Source organism: Botryllus schlosseri, chromosome 8, assembly GCF_051294905.1.
Source record: "Botryllus schlosseri isolate E-star chromosome 8, Bs_hap1, whole genome shotgun sequence".
Classification (NCBI taxonomy): domain Eukaryota; kingdom Metazoa; phylum Chordata; class Ascidiacea; order Stolidobranchia; family Styelidae; genus Botryllus; species Botryllus schlosseri.
Window position 1 is genome coordinate 8,191,101 of NC_137243.1, and position 25,392 is coordinate 8,216,492.

Below are 25,392 nucleotides of genomic sequence, written 5' to 3' on the forward strand. Positions count from 1 at the left end.
CTATAATAATGTACACGATACCTAGCGAAGATTCGGCCCACATAATGCCACAATGCTGAAGTACATATCGGCGTTTTAAACGTCGCTAAATGCATCAACCGCGGTAATCAAAGGATATAATAATTGCATAAATCAGTACATTCTGTCGCTTTGCCAACAATTTCGACGAGGACTTACCAAGGAATATAAGCTTACGCCTTAACGGTCTTAGCCAGACCGGGCAATGTGCTCGGAGTCTTAGTATTTCTATATTGATATTGAGCAGAGTGTACTACGGGTTTCTATACTCGCTACCAATACCACAAACAACAAGTTATGCAGCAGTAGCACGCACCTTAATCGCACGGATTTGGTTTTAATGATACAGTAAAGATATGAAGTCAAGCAGTACGACCGTTCGATTTTCTACATCAGAAGACGATATCAATGTCATTGATTGGTTGACTATGCATCATTCGCTGACTACGTATATCGATTGCGGGTCAGGATCACAGCAGAGAGTCACTAAATATTCACAAACGGAAAGCTGGATATTCCGAGAAAATTTTTGCAACAAAGCAAGTACAACTTTTAAGGTTGTCGAGGTGCATGGTGCATGCTCGTTTAGTGTTGATTTTTTATGCTGCCAGCACCATGCATGGAGTGGCCCGCAGTTGGAATGCAATAAATTTGAGCCAAAGATCTTATAATGGAGTGAAAAATTACAATTTACCAAAAGGTTCACAGTGCAGAACCTACCAAGGTTCTGTTGTGAACGCGAACCTCTAAATTTCCGAGGTTCACAAACAGATCGCGAACGTGAACCTCACGTTCACACCATCCCTAGCGAATACATACACTCGGGTGATGCGGACCCACTATAGAGAAACTAGCAAAACAGCAAGGCTATTTTACCAAGCCACAGAGAGCTAGGGACGCAGCCTAATATTACTTCATCCACTTCAAGTTCAAGTTCAAGTTTATTCATAAAATTTCATCACTTCAAAACATCACCAGACCGCTATATAATGAATGATAGGAAGATGCCGAAACCACTAGGAGTAGTCTTAAGATCAGACACCCACCACTTAGCAACACGTGTTGACAATGTAATTCACTGCTTTCAATTTAGAAATATAAGGTCACGCCGCAGATCGTAGTCCAAACTTTTGTCTCGGCCCGCCAACGTATTTTCTGCTTCGCATTTGGCCCGCCCTGGTCCAAAGAAAGACCGAAGCGAAAAGATCAAAATCGAACAATGTTACATCGGGCACTAGGCCAATGTGGATCAAGATTAAGAGACCATACTTGGTCGTTTGGACATCCTCACATCGGTTTATTGCATTGGATTTGTTCATGTATATCGCATTGTACATTTTGCGTCTTGATCAGGTATTCGACTGTCCTTATTTTGTCATTCATGTCGATCGCAAACATCGGCGTAGAGCAGAGGTTCTCAACCTGGGGGGCGTGAAGGGGGCGCGAAGAAGCGGTCAACTGAAATTTGTTTCGCGCTATGCGCGATTTACCTCCAATTCACGCGTGTTTCTCTATATAAAGACCTAATTTCATAATTTTGAATTCTCCAATCAACAGTCATACCCTTCCATGCCATCAAACAATCTGTTGGGGTTGCTAGCATCCCGGTTGGATTTTGTGATATGATGATAAGGGGGGGCGCGAGATTTTTCACCATCATATAGGGGGGCGTGTCTAAAAAAAGGTTGAGAACCACTGCGTAGAGATTATGGAACACGATAAAATCATAAAATTTTGATCTTAGTCAATCATCCTCAGTAAGTGGACGCACGTAAAACTCGCGAGCGCCGAAATGATGGCAGCACCAACGTACAGCTCCCTCGTCATTTTTTTGTATAGTTCCAGGTTCCAAAGCGTCGAGGCGAGTTTCGCGTTTTTGTTTTCGTATGGGAATGCTTGATCCGGGATTGGCTTTTCCAAAAACTCGCAAAGTGGCTTCCAGCCGTCTCTAAAATCAAAATGGAGAAGCCTTTTCTCGCTGCAGCGCTGTAATGGAATAGAACCGATACTGATGGCGTTAATACATAAAGAAATTTCAGGAGTTATGGGCGTTATAGAGCGACGCATAGGCGCAGCCATCTCGTCACTATATTTACGAGGTGGCGGCCACCTCGTACAAAATGCTCAAACGCCCAAGTGATTTCTGACCAGTAATCAGGCGAAACGATGCGACCTCGTTAGATGTGATACGATTTCGTGTGCCAGGTGCGTAGCCACGGGAGTTTCGGAGGTCGAACCTCCTATTTGAAACGCGAAACCCCGTCATTTTGAAAGACCATTCTTACTCTAATATTCAGTTGCAATTCAATCATTGTGTTATCAGTATTCTGCGCGGCCTATTTGCGAGAAGCATGCTGTCAATTAGCGAGAAGAATCTGTGATGATCTCCCGCTGACATGATTGCGAAATTAGGTCATTCATTCCCGCGCGCGTGGCAATCGTAGCTAGCCTGATTTATCTCGTCTTAAACAAGCCTGGTTCCGATGGATTCAACAATCGCATCTGCAATAGGCCCAGTTCACACTATATCATCGCTTGCCTGCGCAGTAGGGCTCTTCAAAAATGACTTTTTTCTCAAATCGTACTGGCTACTTGATAAAATTGTTAGGTTACCTAATTTAAGCCTACACACCAAATTTGGTTCAATTCCAACCAGTAGCCGCATTGCTACATGAGAAGAAAGTTTCTATGTATTATATAAAAATGAATAGCAAAACATTTGATAACTTTCTGTTCACCCCAGGAAAGTGTTAGGCTGTCTATAGAAACGATGCTCACCAAATGTGGTTCAATTCCAACCAGTGGAAGCGGAGTTATTGCCGTCGAAAAATTTGGATTTGAATAAAATAGTATTTACGGTGACCGATTCTTTGTTTATTTATTATAGTCGTGCCCACCGTAAATACTATTTTATTCAAATCCCAATTTTTCGACGGCAATACCTCCGCTTCCACTGTTTGGAATTGAACCAAATTTGGTGAACATCGTTTCTGTCGACAACCTAACACTTTTCTGGGGTGAACAGAAAATTTTCAAAATCGGACATTTTGATTTGCGAAAACTGTCGCCGAGGCTGCGTATAGTACGCGCAGTCGCGCACGTATTTGATTGTTCAGTGTTCACCAGAGATCATGGACTCGCTAATTGGCAGCACTTCCTGACTCTTTGGCAAGCTTATCATGCGCCTAAAATCTTCATTACGAAGAGATTATATCGTCATCTACATGACATGTACTTAACCCGAATTGAATTGAAGCTATATAGGTAAATTTGAAAAAAAATGCAAATCCCTCTAATTTTTCGAATGGAATATTTTTAGCTTTTCCAAATTACGGTAGAATTAAATTACTGGCATATCGATCTAATTTAGTGAAATTAGACAACTAGAATTACCTAGTTGTCCAAGTCTGGCTGAGAAGCACCATACTAGATCTCCTCTTCCGACCAGGCGCTCAAATAGACGTTCTGCTTCTCTAAAGTCTAAATCGTGTGCGCCCATATTCGTTTAAAAATCCATTCTGGAGCTAGCTAGCTTCATGATAGTCTTGGTAATCGGAGCGCGAAATTGGAGGGTATGCTAGGTTGGTGTGTGCCTGCAAATTGGAATTCATTTTTGCCCATATTCGTTTCTCTAACAAGGCTTTGCCGGTGACCACTCAATACGGTGTCAGGCTCAACCCATTCGTGACGATACTGATTAGAATACACGCTTTCCCGTTTGCCACCATCCCTATTTCTTGTTGTCTGCTTGATACATTCGTACTCTGATATTGTCGCACAATGTCATTTTTCAGTGTTCCTTTCGTTATTAACGTGTAGTAGGCCAGGCCATACCATTGTCAAATATTGATGCATCACGAGATTCTGGGTGTCACAAATTCTGAATTCAATCGAATCGTTTGAACAGGGAACCTTCTGTATTCCGATAAACTTGATTGCTGGACGTAGTCGTATCGAGAACAACAATAGCGAATTTTTAACTATTGGGCATTTCGCAGACAGTGGATTACTATTGATAAGATCGCGGCATTCGCCCGGAACTGGAATTAATTGTATCCCAGGCCTGGCCAACCTGCGGCCGTAGAAGGAAATTTTGTGCAGCCGTCAACACGTAATTCAATTAGTATGTGCTGGCGGCCGTCGACATGCAAATTGAATTTACGAATTGACTCCCGATTTAAGAGATTCTAATTATTCTTAAAATTTTCTTCGCGCTGCGCGCGATTTCACAATGCTTCACTTTTACATTTTAATTTCTAGTGCGTTGGGGAGATTCCAGTATCTTCCCACTATATCGAAAATCCTAATAGGAGGTCAAGAAATAACAGCAAGCAACGAAGTGACGGATAACAATTGGCCCGCACAAAGCTGCATCATCATTTATAACTTTCCCTAAATTTTCGAAAACACCCTTTCCATCCACTCTACCGATGAATCTGATCACAGGGGATGAGAAAGGATACATATTTGACAGGTATATGTGAAACTACTGATATAAATGACGAAATTCGTTCGTGAATATGACCGACCGTTAATTTCGTTATCGTTCGACCGTAAGGTATCCCAGGAACAGTTCAGTGTTCATAACATGCTCGCTCGGGATTTTCGTGCGTATAATAAGCCGATATGAAAACATATATGAGTCCGCAATTCACCGGTAATGGGCAAGGACAGTTCAATATGGAAATTTTGCGCCCACTTAGGGTATTACGACTATGCCCACTACCCAGGAATGCGACCGTAGGCTGCTTAAGTAATCGAAATGCAGTCTTGAATAGCAAAAAGGTCGACCACCCCTGTTCTAGCCCATAGTCGTTACATTAAATAGGAATATGACGTTATATATTGTTCCTAGATCTATTTGCAGCATATACACCGATGTACTCCAAAAATGCTTCGAGAATGTAAATCGGGAAATGTACCAATGCCGCCAAAATCGCTGTTTTAATTTGCAAGCAATTGCGGCGATGCGAACTACTCAAAGCGAAGCCAGAAACCGCAACAGACAATTACTGATTGGCTGCGCCATTTCCCGTTTGTAATCATCATTATTGTCTGCCTGAAACCTCATATTCTAGAGTTGTCGTGTTAGGTATTATTTGCGAACTTGCCAGGAAAGTGTGTAGCGTATTTCGTTACTCAAAAGGCGCATTGCGCGTGAATAACATTGATGCAGCTCCGAATTCTCAGTGACGTAATTTCTGATTTTTGTTCCATGCATTCCGTCTACGGACTGACAGTGCAGTTACACTTTCGAATGATCGTACCGTTCTAAGATTCCATTTAATAACTAGACTGCATGATTTGATATTAATGACTGCAGGGTAGGTATTAAAACGTCACACAAATGGTTTAACGGTGCACGTACACCAGCGGCATGTAGTAAAGTCCGTTTTAGTGCGATGACGTCATCGAAATAGAATAATTATGACGTCACAATACTTCGCCACCTCCTAAAAAATAAAAGTTGGCGCCTATATTGAGCGACGTCCTGTCGTTCTTCCGTCTAGCCTTGGTAAGCACTTCGGCTGTGTTTCAGTTACCCGATTCCGGTAAAAGAGGGGTTGAATGTCTCGGGTATTTCTTGTCTGTAGCCGTTTAGTGTACTAGGAGTATAAGTCACGTTGATATTCAACCCGAGTCCTTAAGCTGTTTCTGAGCTATGAATAAGTATGTTCTTAAATACAATTAAATGTTTGAAGAACGACAAGACTGCCCTACAACGCGAACATGATCTATACGAGTGTTTCTTAAACTTTTAAGCGCTCGTAAACCTTGAGCTGCTGCCATAAAATACTTTTCGTACCCCCTATCCAGGATCGAAACAGCACTTTGTCAAGCCATCCCCAAATGCTGGTCTTGGGCCCCATAGGGTTTTCAACACAACTTATTTGGATTTCAGGGAAAGGAGACATTTCAGCGACTGGAGTTAATAATTTCGAAGGTTTCGCCGATGTGCTGTGATTTTAGGGTTCAAATATAAGTCGCCGTCGCCAGTGCACCGATATGTCACAGGTCTTGGCGTGTCATGGGGTGGATGTTACACACAGTGCCGAAATGTGGGATTGTGATAATCGTGACCCAGCAGGCTTCACACCCCTCAACTAAAGCACCCTAACGACCTCAAGGCACCATTCTCTCATAATTGCGAAAAAGTATAGACTTATTTCTGGAATTTATTTTGTCGGAGTCATGGCATACCCAAATTTAAAGCAAGAATGCTCTTGAAAGGGAATCGCGCGAAGCGCGAAAAACATTTTCGACTTCAAGAAATCCGGCCAATCATATTTCACTTCATGTTAATTTGCAAAATGATATGCGTAATTAAATAACATATAATTGCACACTGCGTCTCGTACCCACTACTTTTGTGCTTCGTACTACCAAGGGGTCCGTGGACCCCTGTTTAAGAACCGCTAATCTATACTTACAGATACTACGGATGCGATATGCTCCCGGTATCTTCGTCTTAGAAGCTCCTCGTTCGGCTGAATAATATTTTGATTTATTCCTTGCGGTGGACATGAATACACAACGCGACCTAAAATATAGGCAATGATACAGGATTCGATCTTTAGGAATCATCTTTATAGGATTGTCATAAAAATTCATTTCTTAGACCAGTTGTTCTCAACCTGGGGGGCGCGGGAGGCTCTCAGGGGGGACGCGAGAAATTGAGCAAGTCTGTGTGACTTCTGAAAAAACGTGTTTCACAACCATTCTGAGAAGACGATTGTTGAAGATGAAACTTATTGCGTATTCAAGAAAGCTCGCCAAATTCAAACTCAAGCAGTAGCCCTCAACGGAGTATAGGCTGATTTCAACTTCATTTGAACAAAATATTTATATTCTTGGAAGATTTAGTGCAATGCACATGTGTAAGTCATTCATTGCTTCAAAACTTTGGCAGCAGCCTAAAGCTCGGTGCGCTGGGTAGCTGTTGTTAATAGCTGACGAACTATACCAGCATTAGGATTAGTCTCAGTGCAACCTACCTTGAACTAAATTGATGTCCTGTTCAATGTTTTTTGCTGTTTTCAAGCAAGTTTGGGGAAATTTGTCAGAAATGTTAAAGACTCAACAACTGGAATGCGGATTCAAACTTGGCGTAAAACATACCATATGTATACTATTAGATCGGGTATGAGCAACCTGCGGCCGCAGAAGGGAATTTGTGTGGCCGTCGACACCTAATTCAATTGGTATGTGTTGGCGGCCTTCTCAATCTGATCCGGAATCGGAATCGTGTGCTCCTCCCGAGAGAAATTTGTTTATGGTACATCTTGGCGATTTAAATATATTTCCACTACCGATACAATCGACAATCCTGATGAGGGGTCAAGAAATAACAGCATGCAACAAAGTGACTAATAACAATTGGCCCACCCGAAGATGCATTATCATTTATAACTTGCCCTAAATTTTTGAAAGCACTCCTTTCATGAACCCTACCGGTGAATTTGATCACATATGTGCTGAGAAAGGATAAATACTTGAAAGTAATATGTGATACTGCTACTATGGATTACGGAATTCAGTCGTGGATCTGAAAAATTTTCGCGCTCCGCGCGACAATATGCCACCCCAGCAAGTATTGATACCATTGACACTCGCGATTTCGGTGCGTACAATAGGCCGTTGTGAAAAGTAGAATGGTCCGGAGCTCACCGGGAATGGATATTATGGACTGGACAGATTAACATAGGTATTTTGCGTCCAGTTAGTTCATTACGGTTATGCCCTGGAATGTCGGCTACATTAGTAATCGAAATGCGGCTATGATTAGCAAAAATTTTGCCTACCTCTGTATTAGATGCAGACAGATGATGTCCTATTTTTGACATCACGATAAGTGCAGGGGGTTTAGGGGGGCGCAATTTTTTTTGACCATCGCCAAGGGGGGCGCATGTCCAAAAAGGTTGAGAACCACGGTCTTAGACACCTAAAATTTTTATATCATCTGATATACAATTACAAATGTGACATCACTGACAATGTGAAATTACTACGACTCCTTTTCGACTATTTTAGTCCCATTCGCTCACCGCATCGACGGTAATGTTCTCGTGTACGTCGTCCTGTGGGGGTCAAAATATAGCAAAGTCTCTTTATCCAAGATGAAGACAATCCGTGCATCTGATTCTGAAAGCTTTTAAGCCACACATATTCGTCACTTCTGGTTGTGAGGATCACCTGAATGAAGGAAAACGTGTTTGCAGAGTTATTGAAACCGCTATATAAAGCTGTAGCGATACTTTGTCCTCATGGATATCTAAAAGAACAGTACGATCAAGTTATTCTGTGCCATGTATAGCGCTCCCATTACTGGAAACACCAGCCCGATTCTATAATGCACACATGATTCACACTCCATACGGTAATTTAGTTAGACAGCATAGATAGCACGTCGGAGATGGTGTAGTGGTGAGCGTCAGCGACATCCAAGCAGGCGGGTTCGATTTTCGCCGTCGGAGGTTGTTCTGGGCTCCTCGTCCCCCGTGACGCTGTTTTTACAGCGACAAAAAAATCCCAGGATAAAAGACCCCAAAAAGAAAGAAAAATACGAATAAGTAGCTTATAAAAAAAGGGCCGATGAAGAGAGAATAACATCGAAGAAGACTGTAACATCGGGCACCAGGTCGAGGTGGATGCCAGTTCAAGATACATCAACTGACTGGTCGCTCGGCATCCGCGTTCATTACATCGCATTGCGTCTTGTATATAGTGTTGTACAATGTATATGTGTCTTGGGCAGGTGATGATTCTGACAATTGAGCAGGTGACGAATAGGGCTGGGCAAAATCGAGTACCTGAGTGATTCGATTCTGAATCACGTAATATCCTTCGAAACACATTTGAATAAAATATTCATATTTATTCCCGAAGCTTTTCGGCTGACGCTCGTCAGGGGAATATCGTTAGCAATATATACGCAATTACCAATATTATTGAACTGTCATGAATTATAAAAAATTTCGCGCTTCGCGCGATTAGGCTACACTGTCTATCTGCCTACACTTGGTAGAATGAATGAACTCCCGAATAGGCCTACTGCTAAAAACAGCCATTAAACTGTGGGGGCCCAAGAGCAACGTATTTTTTTGGGAGGCGACTGACATAGCGCTTTTTCGGCCCCGATTTTGTGGATGGCTGTTGGCCAAGTATAGCTGTTTTCAGGTGTTTTCGTGCAGCACATTGTATTAGTAGTCGCCAGAATAGCCTCGTCCTAACTTTGTATATTTTCTGTGTGACGTCATAATTAGCGATATATATTGTCAGCCGAAAAGCTTCGGTAATAAATATGAATATTTTATTCAAATGTGTTATGAAGTTCTGTACTCCTAAGCGTCTCTTTAATATCCTTCGAGTCGAGTCGAGTAATCGAGTATCACTCATTATGACGTCATAACAAAATGTAATACATCAACGTTCTAATATGTACAGTAGGGCTGTTCAAAAATAACTTTTTTTTCCCGATTCAAGCCGGTCCCCTCTTAAATCGTCAGGTTGCAGTAGAAAACCTTGCTCACCAAATTTCACTCGATTCCAACCAGTAAAGGCCTCCGCAGACCCAATTAAAATTTTCAATTTATTATGGAAAATTAAAAAAAAAAATTTCCAAATTTTTCTGCCAACCCCATGAAATTGTTGAGCTGTCTTCAAAGACGTTGCAAAACAAATTTGAGTCAATTCCGACCAGTAGAAGCGGAGTTATGTAAGTTTTACGTTGATAAATCGCGGATTATCACCGATCAAGGATAATCCGAGGATTATCATCGAAAAACTCACATAACTCCGCTTCTACTGGTCGGAATTGACTCAAATTTGTTTTGCAACGTCTATGAAGACAGCTCAACAATTTCATGGGGTTGGCAGAAAAATTTGGAAAATTTTTTTTTTTAATTTTCCATAATAAATTAAAAATTTTAATTGGGTCTGCGGAGGCGTTAACTGGTTGGAATCGAGTGAAATTTGGTGAGCAAGGTTTTCTACTGCAACCTGACGATTTAAGAGGGGACCGGCTTGAATCAGGAAAAAAAAGTTATTTTTGAACAGCCCTAATGTACAGTTATGCCACCACGAAGAATATAATGGAAGTAATCCATCTCGTAAAAGATAATTTGGTATTTTTTCGACCATACCGATTTCATTCCTCTTGATGACAATGTTGTGAAATAATCATGACTTCGGAAATGTGATACGTCCAGTAACGTTCGTAGCTTTGTATTATATGTTTCGTACGCTGCGATACCGCCAGTCAAGGTTTCAAGGCTTCAACGGTGAAAATTAGTATCGAAACTATAATTCTCGTTGATAAATTACCTTTCAGTGGGGAGAAGCGCAGAATTTCACTACTCGAAAAAATCGTCTTTTACTACTCGACTCGAATCATTAAAATGAATACTAGATTCAGATTCGAGTACTCGAATCATTGTGCCCAGCCCTAGGACGATAGATAGATTGATTGATTGATAGATATTATAGTACGACGAAATACTATAATTGTAGAGACGGTAGTCTCTATACTATAATAATCGACAAATAGGCACACTCGGGCAGGGTTGTAGTGACTCGATTCACGATTTTTTGGTGACTCGAGTTATTTTTTGAAATTCTTAAAATGACTCGACTCGACTTGAGTCAATTTTGTATTGACTCGACTTGTACTCGAGTCATTGTGCATGACTCGAACCAAGTCGTATGACTCGAAACTATAGGACGGCCAAGACAGACATTCTATTGTAACTTTGAAGAAGAGTAAAGTCACCATATTATTGGTATTTCGTCTCCCTGATATACCTGAAAAATAGGGACAAATATATGTATATATATATTTACCTATTAGACTACTTTGGTGGACAGTCCTGTTTTGAAGCAGTTGGGCGACAATTATCGCCAACAGAAGGAGACAAGCTAGGCGTCTTGAAATAACTCGATTGGTTTTGGAATATCGATTCCGCGCTTTGTCACTGGTGATTTGCGGTTTATATCGCAGCGTTTAGAATATACACGAAATGTCCTCCAACTGCGGTCGCCCTAATTTTTCCCAACTTTTGCAATATCTAATAGACCACTTTAGTGGACATTTGTTACTTAGGGAGACAATTCGCCATTTTGAATTACCAGACCATGACCATTGCTGTTACTGAACTTAGGTGGACATTGACGTCGTATTATATGACAAGGTTCGGGAACCAGTTTCGTCAAAAGAGTCATTTACCAATGACAATCACTTTTGACGTCACTATTTGAAATCCACGACGTCATCCTTGTACGATATCGATGATCGCGATATATAATTCGCCGTTTGTTTGTTTTTTATTCGTGGTGTTTTGACTAATTTGGTAGTTTTAGAGTATGCCTATATTCATTTTTTGATTCCGTATTCACCGACTTTTAGCACAGCCCACTCCTAGGCTTTCATAAATCACCGCTTACGCGGATCACATGACGACGAGGAGCCTAGATAAACCTCCAACACTTGGGTAGGAATTCTCGTGTCGTCCTCAGCCGGACTCGAACCAACAACCCATTGGTGTTGCAGCTGTGGATTATACCAATGACCACGCCATTTCACCACGCACATATTTGCGTTTGAAAACTGCTGTGAAAATACGGAACATGTGTCTTTATAAGAAGCTACAGTTGGCCATGCTGCAGATTGGATCACCAGTTCTCTACGGCTAGTATGCAAATAACTACGACATTCAATAGCTACCTTGCTGCGATAGCAGATCTCAGTTACCATAAAATAATAAATATATTCATTTATTATAATCGACCCTAATATCCATCGGAAGCTTCTTGTTTCATGGACTTGGAGTGTATTAGCAGGTATAAGGCAATTTTCGGCTTAACGCAAGGCACACTTTTTGATCAATTATTACTAGTGCTGCAAGACAGAAACCTTCGAATAAAGACCACTTTAACATGTCTCTACCTCCTATCTCAGACTCCCGTCATGTTAAAGCCGCTTCAAATCGTTACGGATTAGCTGGAAATTAGTCCACTTCATTAAAATAACTCCGTTAAAGGGTGGTGGGATAATTTTTTGAAATTAAGGACGACGAAAATGAAATGAGCTGACAAGCAGGTAAAATACGGGTAAATATATTTCTCCAGTGATAGTAACATGTATTTTTGTCGGACCGATTTAGATTTCATGAAATCAATCCCAGTTATGAAGGGCACACCGATGTCTCTCTGCCTTGATTCGAAGTTTTTACTGATTGCAAAGTCGCCATTCCTAAAATCTCATCCACAGAGACATCAATTGCATTCCTCAGCAACTCGCAGCGTTCGAATATTTCTCTGCCACTTGACATTGACTGATCCAGGGCGTAAATGATGCCGATTGCAATTGAGAATGGGCTATGCCAATGAATGGTATTTATGAGTTAAAAAAGCATTTATGGTACTTCACTTAGGCGTTGATACTAGAGCTGTGTATGTGCTGGAAACTTTGCGAGCTTCAGGGAAACGAAATGGTAACCCACTGAGCTTATAAAGCACATTAGATATTTTCTGGTCTTTCAATATCACCAGAACCCCCTTCTTGTCATAAAGTAATAAAAAACATTGGTGATTTAACACGATATATGGATACAATTAGTTATTAGATGGTATTCACCGAATGTGGAGGATGACATGAAAAAAGGACGATGACTTTTGATAGGAATAAGATCCGTCACGATGCCAATTAGTCTTATAATCCGCCTGTTAGAGTACTATAGGAGTGCTGCAGAGCAAATGATAGAACAGTGGTTCCCAACCTTTTTCGACCCATCGCCCCCTTTTCAAGGCCAACACCAATCATCGCCCCCCAAAATTTTGTGCACCGATAATTGGGCATACAGACTGTAATCACCGGCGGGTTGACTAAAAAAAAAAAAAAAAAGGTCATCTTTCTCCGCTCAGAGCTGCAAATAACGTTTTTTCTCTCCGAATTGCTAGGTGGATGACTAAAAAAAAAAAAAAAAAAAAAAAAAAAAGGTCAGCCGTTTTGACGCGTCATCGCCCCCCTATCGCCCCCTTCGCTATTTTCGCCCCCCGTCGCCCCCTTTGTCCATTTTCGCCCCCCTATCGCCCCCTTCGTCATTTTCGCCCCCCTAGATCGCCAAATCGCCCCCTGGGGGGCGATATCGCCCACGTTGGGAACCACTGTGAATATCAAATTGTAGCGTGAAGGAATCCACCTTGGACCGATAAAGAATATAGATATTGACTATCACTTGAAAAATATATTTACCCGTATTTTGCGTGCTTATTGTGGTCGTGAATTTCAGTGTGTAAACTACTCTATTGGAAAATTATCTCACCATCGTTTTAACGTGTATATTTCAATGAAGTGGACTAAGTTACAGCTAATATGTGTCATCAATTTCTTTCATTTACTGGCGATGTAGGCCCTTGTCAAGATCAAAACAAGTCTAAGGGACATCCCAGCCTCTTCAGGCATAAATGGAACACGATTTTTGGTCATGTCGGTGTGACGAAATTGGTCACCGTAAATACTATTATTTCAAAAATGACCGAAATTTGCATTTGACTGGCCTCGGCTTCTACGCAGCGGGAAATCCAGCAAACCTAACCGAACATTCGCCACATTCATAGACAGTTAGACACGCCTAGATCTCCAATTCAATCATGCTCGCTAGTGAGAGCGTGGCGAGATAGCGTATAGTGGAATAATCCACAACCGCAAGACCAGCTGGTTGCGGTTTCGGGTCCGACCGAGGTCGACTCTAGAATTTGTACTAAGGTAGTAAAGGTTTATCTCGGCTTCTACGTAGCATTTCATTCGCGTAATCGTTGTCTTATGAAGGTAAATATGGCATAAAAAACATCGGCATGGTGTAAAATGTGAACACTGTAGTCGAGCACCGTGAATATCAAACAATAACGACCAAAATTGTTGCGGTACGCTATATTGCGGCGTGAGAATTGCTTTCATGAATCGCATCGATCTGATATCGTCTATGTTCACTGTTCATACTTTCGCAGTTGAAACACATTAACCTAGATTTACCGGCTCGGAGTCGAATGAATCTTCACTAATCTATACTAAAACAGTCAGAGTGGGTTTGTTGATGCAGCCATCCACCAGTAAAACCAGATTCGAAATAGCGAAGTCATGTAATATTGACCTTGATACCGATAGATTTCCTTCATGTGTAATTTCGTAACTAAAGCTATATTTGTCGCCAATACTACGTTGAATACGCGTTTTGTAAGGTATCATAAATGTTACGGGTAATAACCCTGCCCGATCAATTATAATTACAATTATCAACATGGCCAAAGCGTCAAACCCTGCATAAACCAATCCCAACCTATCTTCATTTCGAATTGCGAACCTCCTTGATTACCTTGGCGCTTGATGGGGTCATCATCATTGTAACCGAGGTATTGCACGCGACGTAATATGATTTAATAGGCTCCAGGCACCGCCCATGTCTGCAGGCCTGTGCTTCAAATCCCGCACTGATCATAAATGTCATAAAAAATAATTCCGGATTCCAGCCATTCACTTATTAAATTGTCAGCTTACTCTAAAAAAACACTGCACACCAAATTTGGTTCAATTCTAACAAGCATAGGACTCCGCAGATCAAATTAGAATTTTTAATTTATTAGGTAAAATTTTTAAAAAAATCAAATTTTTCTGCCAACCCCATGAAATTGTTGAGCTGTTTTCAAAGACGATGCAAAACAAATTTGACTCAATTCCGACCAGTAGAAGCGGAGTTATGTGAGTTTTTCGATTATAATCCTCGGATTATCCTGGATCGGTGGATCATCCGAGAAGTTCACGTTTTTCATAGGCGGGCTATCCGAGGTTCCGTCTCGGTCGTTCACACCACTGGGCCATACGAGGTACCGCTGCGTTCGTCTTCGGGCCCCGCGTGGACCGATACCTGATACGATCGTATCGGACTTTCAGCCGACTCGGGATCGGCCTTCAAAAAACAGTGTATAGCGCTTTTTTCACAGTTTTTTTAATCACCGATTTCTCGCCAACCAAATATCGTAGCCGGATAAATTTGGTACCGGCAGACGCGTAATTCGATTACGATTCCAACGATGCCCGGGAAATGGGGCTGGGACGCGTAGAAAAAAGTTTTCTTCCAAAAACCCGTGATGGTACGCCAATACGGGTTACGCAATTGGTTTTTTGATCGGTCGGTATCAGAACAGAGATCGAAATACCGATCGACAACCGCTGGTCCTAGGGGTTCGACAGAGTTATCCCCGTTTTCCTCTCGTCGAACTGAACGCGATGATATCCGATTCAACGGCTTGGGACCCGGGGTTGGCCCGGTATTGGCGTTTGAAAAGTCGGTTTTTGTCTCCCAAAGGCTACCGAATTCGCAGAATATACAGATCGATCAGTAGCTTAGGAATAGCCTACTTTTATCACAAAAAATTTAACATGCCGCCTTACTTACAGAGATAGGCGCAATTCACAATGTTGAATTAGGTCGATGACTTTGGTGTTGTATACGTACGTGCGACCAATTGCGTGCCATCAACTGGTAAGGTCTCATGTCCGCTGTCACCGAGTGATTGAAGGATTAGTTTCAGCGTTTTAGCACTTTAGCAGGTTATAGTAAATGGACGTTACTTTGGAAGATGTAATAGCAGATGATGTAGAATGATGAAGATGATGTTATTAGCAGCTCATGGCCTCCAAGTTTCATGACAAGTATATTAGCATGAATCCTATAAACACGAATCTCATAAGAAAAGTTTAAGATGCAAACATGCCATGCGTGATGGAGTTACTTCCCAATCAGTGTTTTCATCGAACGATCCGTTGTGCGTATTGAAGAGTATTCTACATAGCTGCTGAATTCTGCGTACAAATAGCGTGTAAAAATGGATCGCCACGCCGACTCCATTTCCATGACAAAAAGTGAGTATTGAGTAAAGAATGCATTTCTCTTCTGTTTTGTTATATTTCACGCTATAACTTTATATTTCGCGTTAACTTTATATTGTTTCCCGATTAATTTCAAATAGTTCAACTAGATCAGTGGTTCTCAACCTTTTTTGACTCGCGCCCCCCTTGGAGATGGTCAAAAAAATCGCGCCCCCCCTGACCCCCCTTGCATTTATCGTCATGTCAAAAAGAGCACATCATCTAATACAGAGGTGGGCAACGTATTTGATAATCATGGCCGCATTTCGATTACTTATGTACGGGGTAGCGTAAGGCCGCATTCCAGGGCATAGCCGCAATGAACGATCTGGACACAAAATTCCTATGGTAAACTGTCCATATCCATTCCCGGTGAACTCCGGACTATTCCACTTTTCACAATGGCCTATTGTACGCAACGAAATCGCGAGTGGCAATGTTATGAATAGTTGCCGGGAGGTGCATATTGTCGCGCGGAGCGCGAAAATTTTTCAGGGCTGCGAACGAATTGTTATTTCTTGCCAATTCCCATTCCGGCTCAGATTAAGCCGGGCGCTACTGCATTAAAATCAAAAAATGAAGTCTTGTTGAATTGCGCGGAGGGCGAAGAAAATTTGAAGATTAATTAAAATCTCTCGAAAATGCGGGAGTGAATTCGTAATTGCAATTTGCATGTCTACGGCCGCCAACATATAGCCTACTAATTGAATTAGGCGTCGAACGCCGCTCAAATTCCCTTCTACGGCCGCAGGCTGCCCACCCCTGATCTAATAGTATACATAAGGTATATCTTACGCCAATTTTGAATCGGCATTCCAGTTGTTGAGTCTTTTACATGACAAATTTCTCCAAACTTGTTTGAAAATAACAAAAAACATTAAACAAGACATCCATTAATTAATTTCAAGGTAGGTCACCCTGAGACTAATCCTGATGCTGGTCGTGAGTACAGAGCGCAAGGTGTCGTTCTGTCCTGCCAGGCTAAATTTGATCAGTTTTGGAAATTAATTAAATTGTGTTGATTTATAGCCTAATTGAGGGCGAAACCGGGCAACCTATGTTGCATCTAATTCTGTCAGTGCAGTTCGCAAGCTACTAACAAGAGCTGCCCAGCCCGCCAAGCTTTAGGCTACTGTCAAAGCTATCAAGCAATGAATGACTTACACGTGGGAATTGCTCTCTATATCTCCAAAGAATTTCAAAAATTTGCTCAAATCAAGTTGAAATCAGACTATAGGCCTACTCCGTTGAGCGCTGTTGCTAGAGTTTGTATTTTGCAAGCTTTCTTGAATATGTAATAAATTTCATCTTCAGTAATCGTCTTCTCATAATGGATGTGAAACACATGTTCGGACACGTACAATTTATACTGACTTTGTCAATTTCTCGCGCCCCCCCCCCCCCTATAGTGACTTCGTCAATTTCTCGCGCCCCCCCTGAGAGCCTTCCGCGCCCCCCAAGGGGGGCGCGCCCCCCAGGTTGAGAACCCCTGAACTAGATAGTTTCTAAATATTGATAAATCGTATTTAAACGCTGTTTGAGAGAGCATATAGTTACGATAACATCTGCATTTTCGTTTCATTGATTCTTTTTAAAATCCAGTGTGTGGCCTATGCCTGATCGATACGATTGTCTCGGTCGTGAGACGGACGCAATTGTTCACTAACACGCCTCCTTTGATCTAAGATATCTGGCGTTGTACCGGTCATAGACGGTTACAGTCTTTCTGTAATGATAATTTTTATCAATACGCGTACATCAAGCTATATATCATATACGCGAGCAGCGTATAACCTGTTCAAATGCTGGTTGAATACAGAAAAACGAATTTTGCGCGTGTCGGTAAGACCAGACATGCAAAGTCTTCCCTGAACACGCTTCACCTAATCGGAGATATAATGCGTTATGATGGTCTTATGATGTTGCAGTACTGTGCTGTGGATGGCTTCTATCGACACACATGTACCCAGCCATTTATAAGCTATTTTATGATGATAAAACCTGTTAAAAGTGTAGGTTCTATACGGCAAAACATTACGCGGCTAACGATGTCGGCAGGCATGATTGAATTTTCACAAATGCCCGTCCGCCATGGCAACATATTTGCTTTTATGAGACTTTTAGGCACTTGCAAATTGTACAAGATAGCTGCAATTCAAAAGAATTCATTACTATCAATCTATTGGACACTGGCGTAGCAAAAAATGCCAACGTGACCGTACAAATGAGCCCGCAGACTTTGCCGTAATTTAGCTGACTGGTGTATATAATAACGCGCCATAAACAGCGATATCATAAGTTCTGGATAGGAAAGGACGTATGCCGATCATGACGCCAATAAATCGCACGTGGTGATGTGTATTGCCTTTCATATTGATATGAAAGAAACATCACTTATACTGCGTAGAAACGACGCCCGCGTGTCACCTATGTGAGACAATATACCCTGTATTATGATTGTCTTTCGAATTGGCAGATTTGCTAGATGTCTAATGCCATGGATAACAATACTTTATTCGTTATCATTAGTTATCATTGATCACAAAAACAATAGCTTAGTGACTGTGAAGTGGCTGCCGCGTTGTGTAATCGACACGCGGTGTGAGTCATCTTACGCAAACCGCAACACGCACGCTCAAATCGCATGTACGTCTGAGTTCATTACTTGATAACTGCATAAGGTAAACACGTCACTCAGGACTCTTTCGATAGATGATACAGCTGAGAATTCGGTCAAGCGATCACTATAACATAATAAGGATTAGAAATGGCGTCACGGCCAAATGAATACCAGTTTTCTCTTTTCTCAGACGAGAAATCGAGAACACTCGGCATAATTAAACTATGATATCCCATTGCAGTCGGCGTTAATTTAGCTCAGTTGGTTGAGCATTGAAACGCAGCATCTGGCGATACGTTAGGCGTTGGTGCAAGTCCCGGGGTTCGGATTTTATGATCATTTTTGTGAATCCACCCAAATTTTTGCATATAGGCCCGCCGTTCAGTAGCTCAATCTTGATGAAGCAACCTATCATGCTGCATTTTTGTTTTGAAATTTAATGAAGTTGTGTATCATCTCCAAACGCGAGTGTACTGTGCATGTAGTTACCAATTTGGCACTACATCGCTGCATTATTTTTCAGCCACTACAAACAATCGAGACGTCAAGATAGCTGGGAACTCACTCCAATGAATTTGCCGTCGAGCTGCTCAATGCGTGACCGATAAGTGCATGCGGACTGCGGAGGCTTCATATAATCAGACGCAAATGCGAATATCACTCCCTAGTCTGCCATAATGAGCAACGATGATGACGTTATACGCTCTGATCTCTTCAACATCAGTCAGTCAATATATGTAATGTTGCCTTGCCTTGGCTTGAATTGACGGGGTCGTAATTGATACCCGAATCTGACTGCTTCTTACCGTGTTTTACAATAGGGAAACTAAAATATCTGTACTCGTGGAAATTATTAGTTAGTGCAACGTATACAATGTAGAATTGTGGGCTGTAAGCCTATACGGAGCGTTGTAACCGACGCATTGTGCGAATTCGATCCTCTGGTATTTAAAGCTGATACCATAATTAGGGCTGGGCAAAATCGAGTACCTTAGTGATTCGATTCTGAATCACGTAATATGCTTCGAGTAGGGCTGGGCACAATGATTCGAGTACTCGAATCTGAATCGAGTATTATTTTTAATGATTCGAGTCGAGTAGTAAAAGACGAATTTTTCGAGTATTGAAATTATACGCTCCTCGCCACTGAAAGTTAATTTATCAACGAGAATTATAGTCTCGATACTGATTTTCACTGCTGAAGCCTTGAAACCTGATTTTTCATATTGTAGCATACGAAATATATAGCACAAAGCTAGGAACATTACTGGAAATAGCATATTTCCGAAGTCATGATCATCCCACAGCATTGTCACCAAGTCGTATGAAATCGGTAATATGGTCGAAAAAATACCAAACTATGTTTAATGTGATGGATACCAGGCATTATATTCTTTGTGGTAGCATTAACGGTACATATTTGAACTTTGACAAATTACATTCTGTTATGACGTCATAATGACTGATACTCGATTACTCGACTCGACTCGAAGCATATTACGTGATTCAGAATCGAATCACTAAGGTACTCGATTTTGCCCAGCCCTAGCTTCGAGTCGAGTCGAGTAATCGAGTATCAGTCATTATGACGTCATAACAGAATGTAATTTGTCAAAGTTCAAATATGTACCGTTAATGCTACCACAAAGAATATAATGCCTGGTATCCATCACATTAAACATAGTTTGGTATTTTTTCGACCATATTACCGATTTCATACGACTTGGTGACAATGCTGTGGGATGATCATGACTTCGGAAATATGCTATTTCCAGTAATGTTCCTAGCTTTGTGCTATATATTTCGTATGCTACAATATGAAAAATCAGGTTTCAAGGCTTCAGCAGTGAAAATCAGTATCGAGACTATAATTCTCGTTGATAAATTAACTTTCAGTGGCGAGGAGCGTATAATTTCAATACTCGAAAAATTCGTCTTTTACTACTCGACTCGAATCATTAAAAATAATACTCGATTCAGATTCGAGTACTCGAATCATTGTGCCCAGCCCTAACCATAATATGTTTGATAAGTGTTTGATTTGACGCTCTCCTGCCTCAGCATTGTGACGTTATGAAATGACAAAAACAAGTCAACTAATTTACTACTTGCACTTGGCTGCTTTCCAATCCTATGTTGCCACATTTCAGCCTGATCATAATTATTTGTTTATGTTAGCTTTTGCAGAGTCATTTTATCCGTGTATGTGATGACGAATAAACCAGCTCGATTTTTCTATCAACACTCCTGCATGGTATGAGCGGATGACATGAGCTACGTAGTTGAATTTAATGTAAAACGTATACGCTTGATTGATGTCAGGCGTTTTCGACTCAGATATGTGTTTCTGGTGACGATGATAGGGTGATTACAATAATTTATGGAATAAAACAAACTTACGAAAGTATGGAAAGCTGTTTGGGGTCACATAGTCCGTTGGACCTTGCGTATAATTCGAAAATTACGAGATATATTGTTATTTATTATGCTAGTTGGTGCTGTTCTCCTCTCTCTAGCAACGAAATTGTTGTGGATGTGGAGAGGGGATGATTACACCCGCGGCCATATTAGGTCACATTTTATATTCATCTGCTTTGACTACTGCGTTCTGAGCAATATATTATTCTTGTATAGGTATAAAAGCCATAAATCCAGGGACTGTTACATAGCATCTCGCCTCACATTGATACAATTAAGAATCCTATATCTATTCGGTGATCGCCACTTTGACCGAATGTAGCACTTTTGACCTATGCAGTCTCCATTTAGATGCGACCACGTGGACCTGGTAAAATGTTTGTATAATTAATGATTGATTAGGTCTATAAAATATTGATAATTGCGTGTATATTGCTATAAATTTTGTATCCTCTCAGTCCGACTTCCTGTGCGGTATGTAATCAAACGATATTGAACTCGCCTATACGCAGGCTACTAAACTAAAAGAAGCGCACGATTCAAAATTGGTATTTTTTCACTGTTCAATAATAATTCGGGATGGGATGTCAGTTGCCCTGTGGGGTCCAGATTGCCACGACATGAATATAATGTGCCAGCACTTTAGGCACCCGTACAAATACATTTTTATATCGAAGTTTACGGTCAACATAAGGGCAATCCCTTTCGACTAATGTGTTCTCGCTGACGATCTTTTTGGCACACTTCTATGAGACCCATGCTCGCCCAAACTTCATATATCTTCTTACATCTTGGCGTGGTAATGGCCAACGCTTAGATGCCTACTTTCATAAATGATGCGTATTTTTTGTGGAGGAAGGGTGCCTAATAATCAAAACATTTATCTACATGAAATCGCGTATAGTGCGAGCAGAATTAAAAAGATGCAAAAATTTTCAAATAAATAGCGTATATTAATTGTTCATTCACGAATTAATATTTGGCACCCTTAATAAATAACGCGCTTCGTAGTTTCATCATTCTCCTCTTTGTTCAATATGTCGCAATGCATCTTTTGTACCGCACTGTACATTGTCTGGCTTGAGCCGAAACAATAATTTGAGCTAAATTAGAAATAAAAGTCGGGTGTCCGCGGAGGCTCGAGACGGTCCAAAGGGGGTCCGCAAGGACATAAAAGGTTGAGAATAACTGACGTAAGGTATATTCCTTATGCTCGCAACTGACAGAGCATCTTCAAGCGGCCTTGACACAAGCAAATCAACGACCTAACAGCTCAATATATTGGGTGCGAGAAATACTACAGAATATTCATCATGCTATAACCAATACATATATTTGATGGAGCTGTATTAAGGTAAAGCAGTAATTCTTTTTCACAATGTGTATCACGAGTGTTGAACAACATGTAACAATGATGTAGTGCCTTTTCGCCTTTGCTAAGAGCTAATAAGGGCCAAATATTAGGAGTCGACATTAAAATCGTACTACCCGCGGTGTCTACCAAAATCGCAACTAGAACTTATGTTGAGTCATCACAATGGTGGTCAGCATTTTTTGTGTCGTCATTTTTTAACACAGTGTATAAATGCTTAAAATCCCTATATATACCGGAATGGTTCGAACTGAGTGAATCCTAAACAAAAACTATCATGTATGCAAAGCGGTGTCATTTTATACACGCGAAAAGTGGAAGAAAATCCCCCCTATTGGTTGTCGACTTAATGCCACTTTTCAAAATACGGGGTTTATACAGGGGTCAAAATGTCGCCATTGTAACTCTAAATTCCTGCTACTTCATGGCTTGATTTCTTTTGTAAGGGGCAAATGAGGGACTAATGAGCGTGGTCCCAAACGGATTTGCTTAACAGACGATAACAACTGAGGGAAAAATGTCGCCAAGAATTAGGGGGACACTAAATTGTCTCCCTATTTTTTTCGTCCCCCAACTGCTACAAAAATAAGTACGATTGTCTCCCAAAGTAGCCTAATAGGTAAATATATATGTATATCACTCTGGCAGAGTTGAAAAAAGTGGATTGAACAGGATTGAACTCAAAACTGAACAGTGAACACAATTACTTGGACTCGGACTTGTTTGTTTTCGTGGTTTTGATGGTGCTTGTCGACTACTATGGTCATTTACACCAGACCGATATTCTTCATTTTTATTCCGTAGGCCTACCTGCCGACTTATAGCACGGCCCACTTCTAGGCTTTTTGTAAGACACCGCTCACGCGGATGAGGCGGCGAGTAAGAGGCCTAGATAAACCTCCAACACTTAGGTATAGGAATTCTGAAGTCGACTTCGGTCGGACTCGAACCCGCAACCCATTGGTGTTGCAGCCGCGGATTATACCACTGCGCTATCTCGCCACCCTGTAATCGGACGTGACTCAACTTAACTGACTCGAGGTAAAACTTTAAAAGTGAGATTGACTTGTTACTTGGAACCTTGTGATTTGGTTACAACCCTGCACTCAGTCAATAAAAAGATACGACCTGATCAGACCACTCACCAACTAAAGACAAAATGAAACCAATGACGACAACACGTGGTCACATGCACCCAAACTTGCATATTCGACGCTCGTATACGGTATATTTGATTGCAATATAATGGACTTTTCTTGTATAAATTTTCGGGGGGTGATATAGCACCACAGCATACCCCACGAAACGGGTTGCGCGGTGATACACCAAGCAGATTGAAACAAATCGAAACGCACGCCATACCTTCGCATCTGGAAACGCCGTGGCTATCTCTTCCCAGAAGTAGAACGCAGGAAGGCCACACACAGCATCGATGTCGTCATACATTTTGTGAAATTGTTCACTGGTACTTCCGTACAGAAGGATTTTTTTCCATTCTTCTCGGTCTTGAAAGGCATGACGATCGAAATCGGCAACAGTGTATCCCAGTGTTTCCAAACATTTGTGCAGAGTCTTTGTTCCACATTTCGACATGCTAGCTACTATCACCTTCATGCTCAGTTGCTCACGGCGTGGATTAGAGGGAACTAAGAACTGTGTAGTGCATAGGTCATGGTCCGAGCCTGTTTATTCCTCCATCACATCGTCAACCGAGTTGTCGCATAATTAGGCTAACAGACCATCGGACGAGCGGAAGATGCTTCGCTTGCCGAGGCACTTAAAAGTAAGCGTAACGAAATGAGCGATTGATCATCCGCGTGAATTCAGACAATTCAGACATTCTCTTATTGCTACGATTGCGCCAATCTTGCTTTAATTAAGTGCAATAACGTTTTTCAACCGAAATTCTACATTACAATCGTGATTCAATGAAGACTAGGCTAACATTGTCGCTTTTATTGTCATAACACGCGGCAACAATACCATTCACAGTATTCAGGGCGTTACACACAAGAAGCGTCCAGCGCCTACCGCTCCAATTTTTGATGTTTGACGCTTAACGCCGGACAATTCACACAGGACCCAGACATGATGTCCGAGTGACAACACCGTTTGGACACACTTCAGACATAGCCCTGGCATGATATCCGAGTGACAACACCGTTCGAACACAACTCAGACACAACCAAGATATAATGTTCGAGTGACAACGCCGTCCGAACACATTTATAGACATACCCCAGATATGATGTTAGAGTAATAACTTACCCCGAAACACACTCCAGACATGATGTCCGGGTAGAACGTTAGTCCAAGCACGCATTAGACATATACCCCCGACATGATGTTCGACTGGCAACACCTTCCGAACACACATTCGACATACCCCAGACTTGATCCTCTGGTGATAATGCATTCCGAACACACTGCAGACATGCCGCCGTTCGAAAAATGCACCAGACACAAAGCTCTGTACGCGATGCAGTCGAAGCGGCAAACTAAAAAGTTATAAATTATAACTCTGACGATTGCCGCTTTGGGTGAAAGAATCGCCGCATTCCGTCATGCGCGTTGTCAGGGCTGAATTAGCAACACGTCGCTTGCCACATCCTGTGTGCAGCTCCTTTAGCGGTGTTGCTGCTATTCGCTTTCGTCTTGAACAAAACATCATCCATAAATCTGTGTCAGACCCGCAGACTAAGATATCGCAGCTAAGTATGATTAACAAATCAATCTCAGCCCAATCTCCATGCATCATTTGCAATGTGATATCATGTCTGGGTTGCCTGTGTAGGACCCATATGCGTAGATATCGGCTCCGAAGCATGTTTGGCTACCTTTATAGTGTACAGATATCAAGTAATGGGCTGGACATGCTCGGCTACAAACACTGCGCATATGTCAGGTCCGGAGTATGTCTCGGCCTATTTAGTGGGCAGACATCAGCTCCGAGCAATGCCCGTTTGATGACTTTGGTATTTGGTTTTCGTGGTAATAATCCGCTCTTCTCATCTTATCTGGCTCACGACTTGCCCAGTAATA

At 41.6% G+C, this 25,392-nt stretch overlaps 1 protein-coding gene across 1 annotated transcript; it reads right to left on the bottom strand.

The window, feature by feature from the left end:
• Nucleotides 1-940: 940 nt before the first annotated feature.
• Nucleotides 941-24,145, bottom strand: LOC145445627 (uncharacterized). The gene is made up of 4 exons (XM_080323829.1): nt 23,713-24,145; nt 8,064-8,211; nt 6,450-6,559; nt 941-2,004 (listed from the first exon to the last, which is right to left on the bottom strand). The coding sequence occupies exons 1-4, from the start codon at nt 23,962-23,964 to the stop codon at nt 1,759-1,761; spliced, it is 756 nt and encodes a 251-aa protein (XP_080179955.1). The 5' UTR covers nt 23,965-24,145; the 3' UTR covers nt 941-1,758.
• Nucleotides 24,146-25,392: the final 1,247 nt, after the last annotated feature.